General features: G+C 43.9%; 1 protein-coding gene across 1 annotated transcript; it reads right to left on the bottom strand.

Moving 5' to 3' along the window:
* Positions 1–1923: 1923 nt before the first annotated feature.
* On the bottom strand, positions 1924–20311 carry pgap4 (post-GPI attachment to proteins GalNAc transferase 4). Its single transcript, XM_079499317.1, has 7 exons — positions 20226–20311; positions 17821–18026; positions 12635–12880; positions 10125–10305; positions 4929–4999; positions 4176–4423; positions 1924–2815 (listed from the first exon to the last, which is right to left on the bottom strand). Exons 2-7 carry the CDS (start codon positions 18016–18018, stop codon positions 2473–2475), a joined length of 1287 nt encoding a protein of 428 aa, XP_079355443.1. The 5' UTR covers positions 18019–18026; positions 20226–20311; the 3' UTR covers positions 1924–2472.
* Positions 20312–21117: the final 806 nt, after the last annotated feature.

Below are 21117 nucleotides of genomic sequence, written 5' to 3'. Positions count from 1 at the left end.
CCACTAGATATAGAGTGCTGGGTTGCATCTCCACTAGATAGAGTGCTGGGTTGCATCTCCACTAGACAGAGTGCTGGGTTGCATCTCCACCAGATAGAGTGCTGGGTTGCATCTCCACTAGATAGAGTGCTGGGTTGCATCTCCACCAGATAGAGTGCTGGGTTGCATCTCCACCAGATACAGAGTTCTGGGTTGCATCTCCACTAGATAGAGTGCTGGGTTGCATCTCCACCAGATAGAGTGCTGGGTTGCATCTCCACTAGATAGAGTGCTGGGTTGCATCTCCACCAGATAGAGTGCTGGGTTGCATCTCCACCAGATAGAGTGCTGGGTTGCATCTCCACCAGATAGAGTGCTGGGTTGCATCTCCACCAGATACAGAGTTCTGGGTTGCATCTCCACTAGATAGAGTGCTGGGTTGCATCTCCACCAGATAGAGTGCTGGGTTGCATCTCCACTAGATAGAGTGCTGGGTTGCATCTCCACCAGATAGAGTGCTGGGTTGCATCTCCACCAGATAGAGTGCTGGGTTGCATCTCCACCAGATAGAGTGCTGGGTTGCATCTCCACTAGATAGAGTGCTGGGTTGCATCTCCACTAGATAGAGTGCTGGGTTGCATCTCCACTAGATAGAGTGCTGGGTTGCATCTCCACCAGATAGAGTGCTGGGTTGCATCTCCACCAGATAGAGTGCTAGGTTGCATCTCCACCAGATAGAGTGCTGGGTTGCATCTCCACCAGATAGAGTGCTGGGTTGCATCTCCACCAGATAGAGTGCTGGGTTGCATCTCCACTAGATAGAGTGCTGGGTTGCATCTCCACTAGATAGAGTGCTGGGTTGCATCTCCACTAGATAGAGTGCTGGGTTGCATCTCCACTAGATAGAGTGCTGGGTTGCATCTCCACCAGATAGAGTGCTGGGTTGCATCTCCACTAGATAGAGTGCTGGGTTGCATCTCCACCAGATAGAGTGCTGGGTTGCATCTCCACCAGATAGAGTGCTAGGTTGCATCTCCACCAGATAGAGTGCTGGGTTGCATCTCCACCAGATAGAGTGCTGGGTTGCATCTCCACCAGATAGAGTGCTGGGTTGCATCTCCACTAGATAGAGTGCTGGGTTGCATCTCCACTAGATAGAGTGCTGGGTTGCATCTCCACTAGATAGAGTGCTGGGTTGCATCTCCACTAGATAGAGTGCTGGGTTGCATCTCCACCAGATAGAGTGCTGGGTTGCATCTCCACCAGATAGAGTGCTGGGTTGCATCTCCACTAGATAGAGTGCTGGGTTGCATCTCCACTAGATAGAGTGCTGGGTTGCATCTCCACCAGATAGAGTGCTGGGTTGCATCTCCACCAGATAGAGTGCTGGGTTGCATCTCCACTAGATAGAGTGCTGGGTTGCATCTCCACTAGATAGAGTGCTGGGTTGCATCTCCACTAGATAGAGTGCTGGGTTGCATCTCCACCAGATAGAGTGCTGGGTTGCATCTCCACCAGATAGAGTGCTAGGTTGCATCTCCACCAGATAGAGTGCTGGGTTGCATCTCCACCAGATAGAGTGCTGGGTTGCATCTCCACCAGATAGAGTGCTGGGTTGCATCTCCACTAGATAGAGTGCTGGGTTGCATCTCCACTAGATAGAGTGCTGGGTTGCATCTCCACTAGATAGAGTGCTGGGTTGCATCTCCACCAGATAGAGTGCTGGGTTGCATCTCCACCAGATAGAGTGCTGGGTTGCATCTCCACCAGATAGAGTGCTGGGTTGCATCTCCACTAGATAGAGTGCTGGGTTGCATCTCCACCAGATAGAGTGCTGGGTTGCATCTCCACTAGACAGAGTGCTGGGTTGCATCTCCACTAGACAGAGTGCTGGGTTGCATCTCCACTAGATAGAGTGCTGGGTTGCATCTCCACTAGACAGAGTGCTGGGTTGCATCTCCACTAGATAGAGTGCTGGGTTGCATCTCCACCAGATAGAGTGCTGGGTTGCATCTCCACCAGATAGAGTGCTGGGTTGCATCTCCACTAGATAGAGTGCTGGGTTGCGCCCCGATTATAGCTGATCGATCTGCTATTTTTGTTCTTACGAGGTTTCAGCCCCTGTGTCTCCAACGTTCTCTCACTGGCCGCGCAAACCCCACAAAGTGTCGTTCTTATTGGTGTTGCGCTCAAATCAACAGCCAAAAACAACGTTGTCTAATCATCCAAACATTTTACAAATAATTTGATTAATTCCAAACCTTTCCCATTTTTTATATAATGCTGTCGGGAAGAAGAAACGACCTTCATATAATAAAAGTCTGGTGTTGGGAGGGTCCTATCATAAGATCCTAGGTCTGGGAGGGTCCTATCATAAGATCCTGGGTGTGGGGAGGGTCCTATCATAAGATCCTGGGTCTGGGAGGGTCCTATCATAAGATCATGGGTCTGTGGTGAGTCCTATCATAAGAACCTGGGTCTGGGAGGGTCCTATCATAAGATCCTGGGTCTGGGTGGGTTGGAGCGGACAGAGGAAAAGGCTCCGATGTGCGTGACCAGGTTGGGCTCCAGGCTGTGCGCTGCGTGGTGGCGCCCCCTAGTGGTCAGCTGGTACAGCACCATGTCCTTGGCGCGGCCCTTCAGGCAGCTGGCGTGCTCCAGGTGCGATGTCACGATGTGGGAGGAGTTAAAGGGGAACAGCATGGCGGGCGTGCAGCACTCTGTGGCGGGAGCGACGGAGTAGAGCTGAGCGCTGAGCCTCCGAGCCTCTAGGAGGTAGTGTCTCCCTACGAGCTCTGTTACTGCCATGGTGTAGAGGCTGAAGAACAGCAGGTTACTGTAACACAGACAGGACCATATATGGATATAATGAGTTACTGTAACACAGACAGGACCATATATGGATATAATGAGTTACTGTAACACAGACAGGACCATATATGGATATAATGAGTTACTGTAACACAGACAACACCATATATGGATATAATGAGTTACTGCCATGGTGTTGAGGCTGAAGAACAGTAGGTTACTGAAACACAGACAACACCATATATGGATATAATGCTAGTCTCCCTACGAGCTCTGTTACATAATAATGACCTGGGACACAGTGTAACGCTAGGTACTGTTAGCATCATTAGCGTAGCTCCTAGCTCCTACCTGGGACAGGACACAGTGTGACAGAGGGTACTGTTAGCATCGTTAGCGTAGCTCCTAGCACCTACCTGGGACACAGTGTAACGCTAGGTACTGTTAGCATTGTTAGTGTAGCTCCTAGCTCCTACCTGGGACACAGTGTAACAGAGGGTACTGTTAGCATTGTAAGCGTAGCTCCTACCTGGGGCACAGTGTGACAGTGGGTACTGTTAGCATGGTTAGGGTAGCTCCTACCTGGGACACAGTGTAACGCTAGGTACTGTTAGCATTGTTAGCGTAGCTCCTACCTGGGACACAGTGTAACGCTAGGTACTGTTAGCATGGTTAGCGTAGCTCCTAGCTCCTACCTGGGACACAGTGTAACGCTAGGTACTTTTAGCATGGTTAGCGTAGCTCCTAGCACCTACCTGGGACACAGTGTAACAGAGGGTACTGTTAGCATTGTTAGCGTAGCTCCTACCTGGGGCACAGTGTGACAGTGGGTACTGTTAGCATGGTTAGGGTAGCTCCTACCTGGGACACAGTGTAACGCTAGGTACTGTTAGCATTGTTAGCGTAGCTCCTACCTGGGACACAGTGTAACGCTAGGTACTGTTAGCATGGTTAGCGTAGCTCCTAGCTCCTACCTGGGACACAGTGTAACACTAGGTACTTTTAGCATGGTTAGCGTAGCTCCTAGCACCTACCTGGGACACAGTGTAACGCTAAGTACCGTTAGCATGGTTAGCGTAGCTCCTACCTGGGACACAGTGTAACGCTAGGTACTGTTAGCATGTTTAGTGTAGCTCCTAGCTCCTACCTGGGACACAGTGTAACGCTAGGTACTGTTAGCATGGTTAGCGTAGCTCCTAGCACCTACCTGGGACAGTGTAACGCTAGGTACTGTTAGCATCGTTAGCGTAGCTCCTAGCACCTACCTGGGACACAGTGTAACGCTAGGTACTGTTAGCATCGTTAGCGTAGCTCCTAGCACCTACCTGGGACACAGTGTAACAGAAGGTACTGTTAGCATGGTTAGCGTAGCTCCTAGCACCTACCTGGGACACAGTGTAACAGAAGGTACTGTTAGCATGGTTAGCGTAGCTCCTAGCACCCCGGCTCCCAGCCACTCCGCCAGCCTGTAAGGCTCAGGGTTCCAGTAGCGCTGCAGTCTCTCAGGATGGTACAGCTTCACGTAGACGCTGCTACGACTGAACCGCCGGGACAGGATGTTCTGGATGACCGGCAGGAAGTCCTCTCTGGGCAGGGCGTCGTCCTCTAGCACCACCATGTGGCGAGGATGAACCTGTACACATTATTACACACACATTAACGCTCTATAGCGCCACCATGTGGCGAGGATGAACCTGTACACATTAACCTTCTATAGAGCGTCGTAGTCCCGCCCCTTTCATGACGACTAGAGACCCAGAAAATAATTCCCGTTCGTTTTCCTCATAGACTTTTCAAAAAGTATTTATTTAAAGACGTTTATACACCGCAGACAAAGACAACTCGAGTTGTGACAAATCATGACAATAAACAAAATGTTTGTCATGATTGTAACGATATTTACCCAAATGGTTGGTATTCAACCTTGCTTTGAGTTGCTTAGTGGATTGGATGATTGCACTCTCACACAGGAATTAAAGTAAGCAGTAAGTAAAGGAAAATAAACAAACGGATTGGCCATTTGTGGAGACAATAATAATAATAATAATAATAATAATAATAATAATAATAATAATAATAATAATAATAATAATAATAATAATAATAATAATAATAATAATAATTATTATTATTCTCACCAGCTCCCAGCCTCTCTTCAGACAGAAAACATAATCTCTCTTCTCCTTCTCAAAGATGTTGACTCCTCCTCCTGCAACATTTAAATAAAAATAATCAATTTGAAGCATTATGAAGTCATACATTTTAATTAAAAATAAAGGCAATATATATTGATTTAAAAAATGTGTTTTGCGCATTTTTGTTCCCCCAAAATAATTGTGTACAAACTGCAAAATTATTAGATCTACAAGCTCACATTGCTTGAGTTTAATAATCAGACTAATCAAATTATTCTGTTTGATACAATTATTTTGTGTCATTATGTCGATATATGAAAAGCAACGTTCTTAAACTAAACGGTGTTGTATACAATATGGAACATAAACTACTGTGAAGCTTTTGAACTAAACAGTGTTGTATATATAATTAATTATTATTAATTATAAGAATTACTACAATATGGAACATAAGCTACTGTGAAGCTGTTCACTAAAACGTTTACCTAACTTTGCTACAACAGTGAAAACCTACACATGGTACTATTTCTATCACTCTTTATTCTATCTCTGTGTTTAAAACCTGCACATGTACACATGGTACATGTTATCTCAAATATCGCCCGATAGCGAAATTATTCCTAACCTATTATTAACAAATGCACTGCTTCTGACGGAAGGTTCCGCCAGTTGGAATCCAACCGGCAACTGCTTCTGGCCCAACGTTCCGCCTGATAAGCTTTATTAATGATATAAAACCTTCTGGCCCAACGTTCCGCCTGATAAGCTTTATTAATGATATCCTTCTGGCCCAACGTTCCGCCTGATAAGCTTTATTAATGATATCCTTCTGGCCCAACGTTCCGTCTGATAAGCTTTATTAATGATATAAAACCTTCTGGCCCAACGTTCCGCCTGATAAGCTTTATTAATGATATAAAACCTTCTGGCCCAACGTTCCGCCTGATAAGCTTTATTAATGATATCCTTCTGGCCCAACGTTCCGCCTGATAAGCTTTATTAATGATATAAAACCTTCTGGCCCAACGTTCCGCCTGATAAGCTTTATTAATGATATCCTTCTGGCCCAACGTTCCGTCTGATAAGCTTTATTAATGATATCCTTCTGGCCCAACGTTCCGCCTGATAAGCTTTATTAATGATATCCTTCTGGCCCAACGTTCCGCCTGATAAGCTTTATTAATGATATAAAACCTTCTGGCCCAACGTTCCGCCTGATAAGCTTTATTAATGATATCCTTCTGGCCCAACGTTCCGCCTGATAAGCTTTATTAATGATATCCTTCTGGCCCAACGTTCCGTCTGATAAGCTTTATTAACTCTTTGAGCGTTTCAAGGATTTCTATATAGTAGGTAGACTTCTCTATGGCAGAATGGCGTTTTTTGAATGATTTATTGAAAATTCTCTGTTGTGAATGTGTGACAACGAAAGACCTTCAGAGAAAGCTTGACTTGTCTGCTTACAGGAAAAAAATGAACTGAGTTGATAAAATGTTTAGTTCTTGTGTTGGAAGCCATTTAAAAGAGCCTGCATTTACACTGTTTTCTGTTTCTAGGACAACCAAAAAAAGTTATGCCCGGTTGAAGTTTTATTTTCTAAATAACTTTTTTTCTGCTGGGCGTACATAGCCATGCAATATCTCATTTTAAAGGGTGAGTTGTCTAGTTCAATTAAAATAAAATAAAAAGTTTCTCACATGTACCACTGTAGATATTTTGCCATCTATAAATAGCATGGTCAGTCATGATCAATCTGACCTATCCAGCTAAAAGTCCCCATAGCTCTGAAATTGGAACATCATATAAACTCAATTCTTTTTTGGGGTAAAATTAGACATTCTAACGCACATTTTGATATATACCATGTTTACATAGTCTTACCAGTACCTTGTCTATTCATGCATGCATCTCAAAAACCTGTTATGAAGAAACACAGTTTTGATAAAAAACACATCCAAGGACATTGTTTTGATATGACTTGGTGCCCATGATATGTATCAAAATATAGACTTGAATGTATACTGTATTATAAAAAAGAAATTGAGTTATTACCATCTACCGTTACAGAGTAAATCACAGTTGAAACTTGCTTAGTCATATACAATAAACCTCACAATAGTGAACAAAATAGTCATGACAGGTCTAACTCATTGTAAAAGCGTCTTTTATTTTTTACGACTACTAACATAATAAAATGATAAATATTACAGAAAATAAATAGGCCTACATACAAAACAGTTACTCCTCCCCTAGCTCTGATCCATAGCTCTAAATGCGCATTTAGAGCTATGGATCAGAGCTACTCCTCCCAAATGTCCCCAAACCCAGTCCTTGACGGTGTGTGTGTGTGTGAGTTAACCTGACTCCGCCATATGGGGCAGCAGAGTGTACACTGTGTTCCCCCCTCCTGCTCCCATCTGGGAACTCTCAGGCAGACTTGATGCCCGGCCACAAAACGGCCTGGCCAATCAGCAGCAGCTTCTAGCAACTTCTAGCAGCAGCTTCTAGCTTCTAGCTGCTGCTGATTGGCCAGGCGGTTTTTTGGCCGGGCATCAAGTCTGCCTGAGAGTTCCCAGATGGGAGCAGGAGGGGGGAACCCAGTGTACTCTCTGCTGCCCCATCTGGCGGAGTCAGGTTATGTGTGAGTAGGCTAAATAAAACAAAAACTGCCCCCCCCTGAAATGAATGAATGAATGAATCCGGTTCAGTGTCGGAGAACGCCATCGCAGTCTTGACTCTTCATCCTCCTCATCCTCCTCATCTGATGCCAGTTCTAAATATATAAAAAGAAATAAACATTTTAGCTGTAGTCAGTGCACGCTACTATTACATGGCGTTTTACCCGGCTGCTGGCGATCAAATGATTTTATTGTGCAGTGTCTTTGTGGGCCGAGTCGTGGCATGAAAAATACAAATAGATGCTTGTATAAGTAGTATCACGATAAAATAATATGGCGACGTTAGAATGAAACACCAATGAGTGATCGCTGGTAATGTAGCTAGCTGCCCAGGGTATATCCAGCACCATTGCGTCGCAATCATCCAGCAACATTGGTACTGGCTATTGCCCGGGCTTGTGGCCCGGCCAATAGCCAGTACCATTTGTGCAGCGTTTGTTAGCAACTACTACTAGCCAACAGCCAGTGGAATGTGGTGACGCGATGGTGCTGGATATACGCTGGGCAGCTACATTAGCCGCGATCACTCATTGGTGGTGTCATTCTAACGTCGCCATATTATTTTATCGTGATACTAATTATACAAACATCTATTTGTATGCCACGATGCCACGATTCGGCCCACAAAGACACAGTACAATACATTCATTTGATCAGATGTTTTTGTTAGCTACGTCGATCACCTATAGTACCGACCCTTGTTATATATTCTCCGACTATGCCTGTCACGATGACTAAACCAGTTAGATCTATCCATATATGGTTCTACCACATCTATCTGATATCAGCACTAGGTCGGCTCGGGCCAAATATAGGGATCGTCTTACTAGACATGTCATATTAGGGCATTTTCGAATACAATAAAATTACCTTTTAGCGAAGGCATCAGCCTTGGTGGTAACTCCGGTGGGGAGAAGAAAAAACATTGCACACGTGTAATCCGCGAGGGTGGATGTTGCAGCCCGGCCAACGGTCTGGGACTGGAGAATGCCTCTGGACACGGATGGATCATTTTTCAGATTGTTTTTTTTGCGGCGACTGCAAACCTGGCTGAAAAACTCTTCCTCCAGTGCCCACCTCGGAGGAGTCAACCAACCCCCCTGTTCACTGGGGGCTGGGCGTCAGTTTCCAATAGGAAAGCATACACGTGTGTCACGTGACACGGGAATTCTGGGAAATGTAGTTGATATTTATGCTCAATAGTCTATACAGAGGTGCGGACCGAATTAATATATTGGTATTAATAAAAAAAGAGAACTACGGAAAATCACGTACAGGGCAGAAAAGACTAATGCAAAACTCCACGTGTTTTCCAGTAGTAATCTGTCTAAGGGTTAATGATATCCTTCTGGCCCAACGTTCCGCCTGATAAGCTTTATTAATGATATCCTTCTGGCCCAACGTTCCGTCTGATAAGCTTTATTAATGATATCCTTCTGGCCCAACGTTCCCCCTGATAAGCTTTATTAATGATATCCTTCTGGCCCAACGTTCCCCCTGATAAGCTTTATTAATGATATCCTTCTGGCCCAACGTTCCCCCTGATAAGCTTTATTAATGATATCCTTCTGGCCCAACGTTCCGTCTGATAAGCTTTATTAATGATATTAAACCTTCTGGCCCAACGTTCCGTCTGATAAGCTTTATTAATGATATCCTTCTGGCCCAACGTTCCGCCTGATAAGCTTTATTAATGATATAAAACCTTCTGGCCCAACGTTCCGTCTGATAAGCTTTATTAATGATATCCTTCTGGCCCAACGTTCCGCCTGATAAGCTTTATTAATGATATAAAACCTTCTGGCCCAACGTTCCGTCTGATAAGCTTTATTAATGATATAAAACCGGATCACTTTGCTTTATTTTTTTCCTTTTTTCTTTCCTTCTTTAGCGATCCTAGACCGGATTGCGCAACCGCGCTGCCGTCCACCTCCCATTATACTAGCCTGGTTAATAAACCAGACCGAATCAGCCGTTGGCAAAAAAAAGTTGCCTACCAGCGGATTACGGTCTGGCGAGGCTCAGTAGCACGCCTCTTTCCTACAGCAGAGAACAGGTCGGACCAATCGGGACACGGTATGCAATATGGGCGGGCTTTGGTACAGTGACGTTCAATGCTTGAGACCTTTGACTGACAGTAGCTCTGACCAATTGCGTCAAAGAGAAAATGTTCCCCGGGAAATGAAATCCAAGTGGAGCCAGCCCAGACTGATATACCGCGACAGTGTTGTGTGATATTAGTCTGGCTTATTAGCCAGGCTACCATTATACAGGCTGACTAAAAAGATGAATAACTCTTTGGATAAAACGCACGATGATCGGAGGTCTTTGCTGATTATCCGGTGGTCTAGATGGAAACATTGGCGGCTCGGCAGTCTGCGGTTGGCTCTGCGTCCACCAGGAGGCAGCAGATGCGCGCCCAGCATCATTTGGAACCATTACATCGGTCAGCTTTATTTGCTGATACCGATATTGAGCGATAACCTGCAAACCATGGTCCGACAGCGAAATGATTCCTGACCTGCGATCTTGCGGCGCTCCTCCGGGGACGGCCGCACCACGCGGAACCACCGCTCCAGCAGTGCGGCGTCCTCGTTGCCCAGGGGACCGCTTTCCACGTCACACACCAGCACCTCCGCGCAGCGCCCGTTTACGTCCCCCCGCCGGCAGTCAGCCAGCAGGCCCGCGAGACGCTGCATCACCTGTGGAGGGCGCCACTTCACCACTTTAATACACTAGTCGTAACAGACTAACGAAGCCTGAAAGCCAAACAGAAACGTGACTAAAACGTTACCTCTTTTTTTCAAACGTCTATAAATCAGATTCTAGGATCCTGTACTTGGTGGATCTTCTGCCATCCACATTTCGGATTTAATTTGTGCCTTTGTACCGCGACGCTGCCGCCATGGAAACGCTTCTGACGAAAGGTAAACAGTGTGTGCGTGTTCCAATGTGTAGCGAGTGTGTGTGTGTGTGTGTGTGTGTGTGTGTGTGTGTGTGTGTGTGTGTGTGTGTGTGTGTGTGTGTGTGTGTGTGTGTGTGTGTGTGTGTGTGTGTGTGTAAACTCCTCTCGTCTTTTAAAGTGAACGCGTATACTGGCACTGGGAGCTTGGGTTTATGCTAACAGCTAGCGGTAGAGATAGAGTTAAAAGCGATTTTTTTTTGCGACAATCAAGAACAGTACGTGATACTGCACTAGACAAGGTGATTGACCAATCAGAACAGTGATACTGCACTACACAAGGTGATTGACCAATCAGAACAGTGATACTGCACTACACAAGGTGATTGACCAATCAGAACAGTGATACTGCACTACACAAGGTGATTGACCAATCAGAACAGTGATACTGCACTACACAAGGTGATTGACCAATCAGAACAGTGATACTGCAACAGTGATACTGCACTACACAAGGTGATTGACCAATCAGAACAGTGATACTGCACTACACAAGGTGATTGACCAATCCAGAACAGTGATACTGCACTACACAAGGTGATTAATAATAATAATAATAATAATAATAATAATAATAATAAAACTTTATTTGTATAGCACCTTTCATGACATGAAATGCAGCTCAAAGTGCTTTACACAAAAAATAAAAGAAAGGCAGGGCATAAACAATACAGTGAGGACATGAATAACATTTTTTTTAAAAGACAAATAAATCAATTAAAGCAAGGGTGTAGAAGTGGGTCTTGAGCTGAGCTTTAAAAATGTCTACAGAGGCTGCCTGTCGAAGGTACAGTGGGAGTTTGTTCCACGCCGTCGGCCCGTAGAAGCAAAAAGCTGCTTCCCCGTATTTTTTAGTTGCCATTTTTTTAGGCAAAGCGAGCAGGCCAGCAGTGGAAGACCTTAGGGGGGGCGGTTTGGGACATATTTCGGCAGGCAGTCATGTAGGTAGGAAGGTGCGAGACCATTGAGAGCTTTATAAACAAGTAAAATAATTTTAAAATCAATCCTAAAAACAACCGGAAGCCAGTGCAATGAGGCCAAGACTGGAGTAATATGTTCTCTCATCTTAGTTCTAGTTAAGACTCTGGCTGCTGCATTTTGGACAAGTTGTAATCTGTCAGTTGATTTCTTAGGCAATCCAGAAAAAAGTGCATTGCAGTAATCAAGCCGAGAAAAAACAAAGGCGTGGATTAGCGTTTTTGCATCGTCCAGTGACAAATAGGCTCTGATTCGTGCAATATTTCTAAGATGAAAAAAGGCAATCTTGGTAACATGATTAATGTGTGAATTAAAATTCAGTTCAGAATCAATAATGATCCCCAAGTTCTTTACTGTACTGTTACTTTCTACAGTCAGGTTGCCAAGTCTGCTTTTTATAGTATGTACAGGGAGATTAACAGAGGACCAAGAATCGAGCCCTGTGGAATACCAGAACCGATGTTGTGTTTGTCTGAGTCAAACTCAGCTAGATTGACAAAATAGCTTCTGTTTGTTAGGTAGGAGGAAAACCAGGACAGGGCCGTGCCAGACAGGCCTATCCAGTGCTCAAGACGCTGTATTAAAATTGAATGGTCAATCGTGTCAAATGCAGCCGTTAGATCTAGAAGTAAAAGAACGGAAACATGTTTCTTGTCAGCAGACACCCTAAGATCATTAATTACTTTTACAAGTGCTGGTTCTGTGCTGTGGCCTTTCCTAAAGCCAGATTGGAATTTGTTATGCACATTGTTGCACTACACAAGGTGATTGACCAATCAGAACAGTGATACTGCACTACACAAGGTGATTGACCAATCAGAGCAGTGATACTGCACTACACAAGGTGATTGACCAATCAGAACAGTGATACTGCACTACACAAGGTGATTGACCAATCAGAACAGTGATACTGCACTACACAAGGTGATTGACCAATCAGAACAGTGATACTGCACTACACAAGGTGATTGACCAATCAGAACAGTGATACTGCAACAGTGATACTGCACTACACAAGGTGATTGACCAATCAAGAGCAGTGATACTGCACTACACAAGGTGATTGACAGCTGAAGCCTCCTATCACCTACCTGCAGCAGATAGTGGAAGTCCCGCCCCTCGCCGGTCCGCCTCGCCGTCACCACGGTGACCAATAGCTCGGGCTCTGCAGGAGTGGGTGGGGCTTGGGGGTCAGGAGGCGGAGCCTGGGGATCAGGAGGCGGGGCTTGGGGATCAGGAGGTGGGGCCTGGGGATCAGGAGGCGGAGCCTGGGGATCAGGAGGCGGGGTTCTGGTGGTCCAATAGCGTAGAGCCTCCTGTCCTCTCTGGAAGCTGTCCTGAAGATTATAGAGAAAGCACTTCTTTTAAAATAGAGTTAAAATAGGGCCGTGTGGGCGGAGCCAGCATCTAGTGGTCGGCACACAAAGAGTTAAAATAGGACCGTGTGGGAGGAGCCAGAATCTAGTGGTCAGCACACAAAGAGTTAAAATAGGACCGTGTGGGAGGAGCCAGCATCTAGTGGTCGGCACACAAAGAGTTAACCTTGGTGTCACATTCGACTCCACTCTCTCATTTCTCCCCCACATAAACCAGATCACCAAAACCGCCTTCTTCCACCTCAGGAATATCGCCCGCCTCGGCCGGAGGCGGCGCCTGCTGTCTTTCCCTGCTGCTGAAACCCTCATCCACGCATTCATCACATCCCGGATTGACTACTGCAACAGTATACTCAATGGCACCACCTCCAAAGTCCTGAACAAACTACAACACGTGCAAAACTCCGCTGCCCGCCTGCTCACCAGTACACGCTCCAGAGACCACATTACACCCGTCCTCCACGACCTACACTGGCTTCCCGTCAAACAAAGAATTCACTACAAAATCCTGCTCACCACCTACAAAGCTCTCAATAACCTGGCTCCCCCCTACCTCTCCGATCTTCTCGAACCATATGTCCCCCTCCGCTCCCTCAGGTCCAGTAAAGCGAACCTCCTGAAGGTCTGCAAGGCCAAGTAGCGCACCTGGGGGGACAGGGCCTTCTAGGTTTCGGCCCCCAAACTCTGGAATGAACTCCCCAACCATCTCAGAGCTGCTCCCTCTCTCCTCTCATTCAAAACCTCACTCAAAACCCACCTCTTCGGGATAGCTTTCCCCAGCTGAGGTCTGGTTAGGATGTCCCCCCCCCCCGCATTTCCCTCGTTTATCCTTTTATCTTTTTAACCCTGTACTGTTGTCAGTGTTGTTGTTTTGTTTTGCTTTGTTTTGCTTTGTTTTTTCTTAATAAAGTCTGTTCCTAGTGTTCCTAGTGTTCTGTTCCTAGTGTTCTGTTCCTAGTGTTCCTAGTGTTCTGTTCCTAGTGTTCCTATGTAAAGTCTGTTCCTAGTGTTCCTATGTAAAGTCTGTTCCTAGTGTTCCTATGTAAAGTCTGTTCCTAGTGTTCCTAGTGTTCCTATGTAAAGTCTGTTCCTAGTGTTCCTATGTAAAGTCTGTTCCTAGTGTTCCTATGTAAAGTCTGTTCCTAGTGTTCCTATGTAAAGTCTGTTCCTAGTGTTTCTATGTAAAGTCTGTTCCTAGTGTTCCTAGTGTTCCTAGTGTTCCTATGTAAAGTCTGTTCCTAGTGTTCCTATGTAAAGTCTGTTCCTATGTAAAGTCTGTTCCTAGTGTTCCTATGTAAAGTCTGTTCCTAGTGTTCCTATGTTCCTATGTAAAGTCTGTTCCTAGTGTTCCTAGTGTTCCTAGTGTTCCTATGTAAAGTCTGTTCCTAGTGTTCCTATGTAAAGTCTGTTCCTAGTGTTCCTATGTAAAGTCTGTTCCTAGTGTTCTGTTCCTAGTGTTCCTAGTGTTCCTATGTAAAGTCTGTTCCTAGTGTTCCTATGTAAAGTCTGTTCCTAGTGTTCCTATGTAAAGTATGTTCCTAGTGTTCCTATGTAAAGTCTGTTCCTAGTGTTCCTAGTGTTCCTATGTAAAGTCTGTTCCTAGTGTTCCTATGTAAAGTCTGTTCCTAGTGTTCCTAGTGTTCCTATGTAAAGTCTGTTCCTAGTGTTCCTATGTAAAGTCTGTTCCTAGTGTTCCTATGTAAAGTCTGTTCCTAGTGTTCCTATGTAAAGTCTGTTCCTAGTGTTCCTATGTTCCTATGTAAAGTCTGTTCCTAGTGTTCCTAGTGTTCCTAGTGTTCCTATGTAAAGTCTGTTCCTAGTGTTCCTATGTAAAGTCTGTTCCTAGTGTTCCTAGTGTTCCTATGTAAAGTCTGTTCCTAGTGTTCTGTTCCTAGTGTTCCTAGTGTTCCTATGTAAAGTCTGTTCCTAGTGTTCCTATGTAAAGTCTGTTCCTAGTGTTCCTATGTAAAGTCTGTTCCTAGTGTTCCTAGTGTTCCTAGTGTTCCTATGTAAAGTCTGTTCCTAGTGTTCCTATGTAAAGTCTGTTCCTAGTGTTCCTATGTAAAGTCTGTTCCTAGTAGGACAGCAGAGTCACTGCCCATATTTCGCCGCAGGTTGAAAACCCACCTCTTCAGGAAACACTACCCTTCCTCTCTGCCTGACCTACTTGTTGTTAACTAGTTGTACGAACGCTTGTTTTCTATTGTTGTATTGTTTATTGGATCTTGTTTAGTCGATACACTTAATTGTTTTAGCTCATGCTCATTTGATTTAGCTATTTTGTCTCATCTGGTTAAGGAAATAGGTAGCTGATATATTGCACTTTTACCTTAGCGCTAGGTATACTCTTGGTTGCTTGTTTTTGCAGAAAATGCACTAAAGACTTCTGGTGATTAGTAGTTTTTGTTCCCTACCTATGTTGAATACACTTATTGTAAGTCGCTTTGGATAAAAGCGTCTGCTAAATGACTGTAATGTAATGTAATGTAGTGTTCCTAGTGTTCCTATGTAAAGTCTGTTCCTAGTGTTCCTATGTAAAGTCTGTTCCTAGTGTTCCTATGTAAAGTCTGTTCCTAGTGTTCCTATGTTCCTATGTAAAGTCTGTTCCTAGTGTTTCTATGTAAAGTCTGTTCCTAGTGTTCCTAGTGTTCCTAGTGTTCCTATGTAAAGTCTGTTCCTAGTGTTCCTAGTGTTCCTAGTGTTCCTATGTAAAGTCTGTTCCTAGTGTTCCTAGTGTTCCTAGTGTTCCTATGTAAAGTCTGTTCCTAGTGTTCCTAGTGTTCCTATGTAAAGTCTGTTCCTAGTGTTCCTATGTAAAGTCTGTTCCTAGTGTTCCTATGTAAAGTCTGTTCCTAGTGTTCCTATGTAAAGTCTGTTCCTAGTGTTTCTATGTAAAGTCTGTTCCTAGTGTTCCTAGTGTTCTGTTCCTAGTGTTCCTAGTGTTCTGTTCCTAGTGTTCCTATGTAAAGTCTGTTCCTAGTGTTCCTAGTGTTCCTATGTAAAGTCTGTTCCTAGTGTTCCTATGTAAAGTCTGTTCCTAGTGTTCCTAGTGTTCCTATGTAAAGTCTGTTCCTAGTGTTCCTATGTAAAGTCTGTTCCTAGTGTTCCTAGTGTTCCTATGTAAAGTCTGTTCCTAGTGTTCCTAGTGTTCCTAGTGTTCCTAGTGTTCCTAGTGTTCTGTTCCTAGTGTTCCTATGTAAAGTCTGTTCCTAGTGTTCCTAGTGTTCCTATGTAAAGTCTGTTCCTAGTGTTCCTAGTGTTCCTATGTAAAGTCTGTTCCTAGTGTTCCTATGTAAAGTCTGTTCCTAGTGTTCCTAGTGTTCCTATGTAAAGTCTGTTCCTAGTGTTCCTATGTAAAGTCTGTTCCTAGTGTTCCTAGTGTTCCTATGTAAAGTCTGTTCCTAGTGTTCCTAGTGTTCCTATGTAAAGTCTGTTCCTAGTGTTCCTATGTAAAGTCTGTTCCTAGTGTTCCTAGTGTTCCTATGTAAAGTCTGTTCCTAGTGTTCCTAGTGTTCCTATGTAAAGTCTGTTCCTAGTGTTCCTAGTGTTCTGTTCCTAGTGTTCCTAGTGTTCTGTTCCTAGTGTTCCTAGTGTTCCTAGTGTTCCTAGTGTTCCTAGTGTTCTGTTCCTAGTGTTCCTAGTGTTCTGTTCCTAGTGTTCCTAGTGTTCTGGTCCTAGTGTTCCTATGTTCCTATGTAAAGTCTGTTCCTAGTGTTCCTAGTGTTCCTATGTTCCTATGTAAAGTCTGTTCCTAGTGTTCCTAGTGTTCCTATGTTCCTATGTAAAGTCTGTTCCTAGTGTTCCTATGTAAAGTCTGTTCCTAGTGTTCCTAGTGTTCCTAGTGTTCCTATGTTCCTATGTAAAGTCTGTTCCTAGTGTTCCTATGTAAAGTCTGTTCCTAGTGTTCCTAGTGTTCCTATGTAAAGTCTGTTCCTAGTGTTCTGTTCCTAGTGTTCCTATGTAAAGTCTGTTCCTAGTGTTCTGTTCCTAGTGTTCCTATGTAAAGTCTGTTCCTAGTGTTCCTATGTAAAGTATGTTCCTAGTGTTCCTAGTGTTCCTAGTGTTCCTAGTGTTCCTAGTGTTCTGTTCCTAGTGTTCCTAGTGTTCCTAGTGTTCCTAGTGTTCCTAGTGTTCTGTTCCTAGTGTTCCTAGTGTTCCTAGTGTTCCTATGTAAAGTCTGTTCCTAGTGTTCCTATGTAAAGTCTGTTCCTAGTGTTCCTATGTAAAGTCTGTTCCTAGTGTTCCTATGTAAAGTCTGTTCCTAGTGTTCCTAGTGTTCTGTTCCTAGTGTTCCTAGTGTTCCTATGTAAAGTCTGTTCCTAGTGTTCCTATGTAAAGTCTGTTCCTAGTGTTCCTATGTAAAGTCTGTTCCTAGTGTTCCTATGTAAAGCGCTTTGGGTATTTAGAAAAGCGCTATATAAATTTGAGCTATTATTATTATTATGAGGTAACTTAACTATGTGGGATTTCTCCATCGGCATCGCATCGCTTTTTCCCATCAAAGTGCCTGCATATGCACACTCACAGTCACAATAACTTTATGATCAATCAAATCAACCGTGGTTGATTTGATTTCTGACAAGTGTCAGGCTTGAAGAGTTCATCCATGTTACCGTTCGTTTACAATTGACAGAGGAGTTTGAATTATATATTTTTTAATTTGATAATGCCTGTTTCAGGCGCTGTTTAATAATTGTTAAATAAAAGACCAATCCAATATATATCTCTACTATTTGCACCTAGTTTTTTTTGTCGAAGCGTCAATCTCCAAAAACGGGATCGAAGGTCAGTGTGCACGTCCCTGCAGTGTGACTTTTCACCTCATAGAGTCCAGTAAACTGACCTTTGACCTTACAGTGTCTAGTATTAACTGAACTGCAGTGTGACCTTCGACCTCTCACCTGCAGTACGGCCTCGCTCATGGAGTCCAGGTAAACAGACTTGATGTAGTAATAGGAGTAGACCAGGCGGTGGCAGCAGAGAGGCAGCGCCACGCAGAACGTCACCAGCAGCAGAAGAAGAGCCCGTTGCAGGGTGGTGTTGCTGGCCCTGGAACAGCTCTGGAGCCGCGGGTTGAGCCACCGACTGAGGAGAGACATCGAGGGCTCTGTGGCATGCACGCATGCACGCACAGATGCACACGCACACACACGCATGCATGCACGCACAGACGCACACACACACACCCACACACACGCACGCACAGCCGCACACACAGCCGCACACACACCCGCACACGCACACGCACACACAGCCGCACACACACACACACACAACACACCACACACACACACACACACACACACACACACACACAGTTTAAACGTTTCCATATAATATGGTAAAATTATATATATATATTTTTATAACTTTTTTTAAATATTTCTCCATATTTCCAGGCCTCACAATTATTTATTAGATAATAACAACGTGGGCACTAGTTGTGGAAGTGCCCACATATACCAAGTGCCCACATACAGCCGTTTCGACCGAAAATCAAGCGATAATTCCCAGTAGGTTACTTATTACGCCGATCTTATCTGGCCGATCGGCTCGTCTGGAGCCTACTGGCTGCGATTGGCGTTGATGACACGTTAACCGATCTTATCGGTCTACTCAGGTCTACTGGACATGCTGGGAGCCTACTGAAAATGACAAGCCTCCTCATACCCTCCCCTAAACTTAACCGCAAGCATGTCGCAGTGCGACAACCTTAATCCTGTCAGGTATTTTTTATCAGTCGGCAGAGCATGCCCATACTAGCTCGAAACAATCGTACTGATCCGAACTGATAACTGCGGTCCATTGATAACAGTCGAAGCGGCCCAGTTGTCCTAAAGCTCTGGTCCCCACACTGCCCAGAGCTCTGGTCCCCACACTGCCCAGAGCTCTGTGGTGTATTCCCTCCAACATTGCATTTAATTTAAGACAAAAAATAAAATAAAATAAAGAATTAGCTGATCTGAATAATTTTTAACTCAAATTGTGACGCTGTATTAATACATACTTGAATACTTCCCTAAATAGCCTGTGCTCTGGGGACCCCCAGGGGTCCTTGAGGAGTCCCAGTGCTCTGGGGACTCCCAGGGGTCCTCGAGGAGTCCCAGGGGTCCCTGAGGAGTCCCAGTGCTCTGGGGACCCCCAGGGGTCCCTGAGGAGTCCCAGTGCTCTGAGTGTGAGCTTGTAGATCTGCTGTTTCCAAACATTATAGTATAATTATTATTATTATTTAGTAAAGATGATCATTGTCTTCAGCTGTGAGTCTAACATTATATTAGTATAATTAAGGGCAAGGTGGAGCCTGCGGAACTGTTGCGGCTCGAGAATCCACCATTCCTGAATAAAGTGCCTGGTGCTGGGAGTCTGGTGCAACGCACAGGGCCTGACCTGGTGAGAGCAGGAGTGGACCTGGTGAGACGTAGGAGGGGCCCGGACAGGAGTCAACCCACAGAGCCTAGTCCTTCCACGCGCCAGAATGGTACCTCCCAGTCCCGGCAGAGTAGTTCAGGAAGAACGGATTGTGTGGCCCTGGTTTTTCCCTGATGGGACTGATCGAGGGTAGCTACTGGGACGTAAGTCGGGACTTGATCACCCCGGCCACCTGAGTCACCTGAGTGAGGGGTATGATGTTGGGAGACCCGAAACCCTGATGACCTTAGGATACATCACTGAGGATACGTCCCAGGTGCATCCATGTATGTATGTATTTTGTTTAGTTATTATTATTATTATTATTTAGTAAAGATGATCATTGTCTTCAGCTGTGAGTCTAACATTATATTAGTATAATTATTATTATTATTATTATTTAGTAAAGATGATCATTGTCTTCAGCTGTGAGTCTAACATTATATTAGTATAATTATTATTATTTAGTAAAGATGATCATTGTCTTCAGCTGTGAGTCTAACATTATATTAGTATAATTATTATTATTATTATTTAGTAAAGATGATCATTGTCTTCAGCTGTGAGTCTAACATTATATTAGTATAATTATTATTAGTAGTTTTTTAGTAAAGATGATCAGCTGTGAGTCTCTCATCAAACTGGATTAAAATGATGTGTTAATCCGTTTTAATTCGATCCGTTTTAATCTATTTTAAAGCATTTAATCCGTTTAATATGTGAACTTCCTCATAATGTTCTGATAACTTCACAACAACATGATTATTATTAATAAATAAATACAACATAACGGATCAAAGCTATCAATCACCGTGTGTGATCAATACGTCATGACGTCATCAGATCAAAGTGATTAAAGTATTTCTGATGTTTTTATAATAAAAGAAAATAAACTGACCATAAAAACAGCTACTCTGCGGCGGCCATCAAACCAGCATCACACCAAGCAGAGGGTTGCCAGGCCGTGTGAGAGAAACAAGCACTGCAGCCTGAGGTCTGTGAAAACAAGACAAAAATAAACTATATAGGCTGTTTGAAAAGAAAGAAAGAAAGAAAGAAAGAAAGAAAGAAAGAAAGAAAGAAAGACATTTAAAATATTATAAATGTGGAATATTTTTGTAACATTAATTTAACGCAAGTCTGGTATGGGGGTGCCTGGAACAAAATACTTTTAAAAAGCCCAAATCAATAACTACACTTTAGAAGCAAGACCAAATAAACAACTACACTTTAGAAACAAGACCAAATAAACAACTACACTTTAGAAGCAAGACCAAATAAACAACTACACTTTAGAAGCAAGACCAAACAACTACACTTTAGAAACAAGACCAAATAAACAACTACACTTTAGAAACAAGACCAAATAAACAACTACACTTTAGAAACAAGACCAAATAAACACTACACTTTAGAAACAAGTTGAAAAAATCACAACCCGCAACTGCCAATATTTACAAAGTCGCTTATAATAAGCGGACATGGCAACACTGACATCAGCCACTGTTACCCTGGTAGAGGCGCAGCGCTCAGGGTTGCCAGATTATGTGAGAGAAAGAAGCAGCCAGGTCTATGAAAACTAGCCTCGGAAACCCAGACGTTTTATTAAGCCCAAAAGAAGCCACTATAATGTCAAATTAGTTATCAACCTGTTGTGAGCTTGTAGATCTGCTATCTTTAAAAAGATCTTGAAAAGAGAAAGTGAAATATTTTGGAATATATTATTTGAAAGTTAAAAAAAATGTCAGATGCTCTGCAGAAACATACATTCATTTGAAATACTATTATAC

This window comes from Electrona antarctica (assembly GCF_951216825.1).
Source record: "Electrona antarctica genome assembly, chromosome: 4".
Classification (NCBI taxonomy): Eukaryota; Metazoa; Chordata; class Actinopteri; order Myctophiformes; family Myctophidae; genus Electrona; species Electrona antarctica.
Note: the sequence above shows the minus strand (reverse complement) of the source record. Positions and strands in the feature narration are given on the sequence as shown.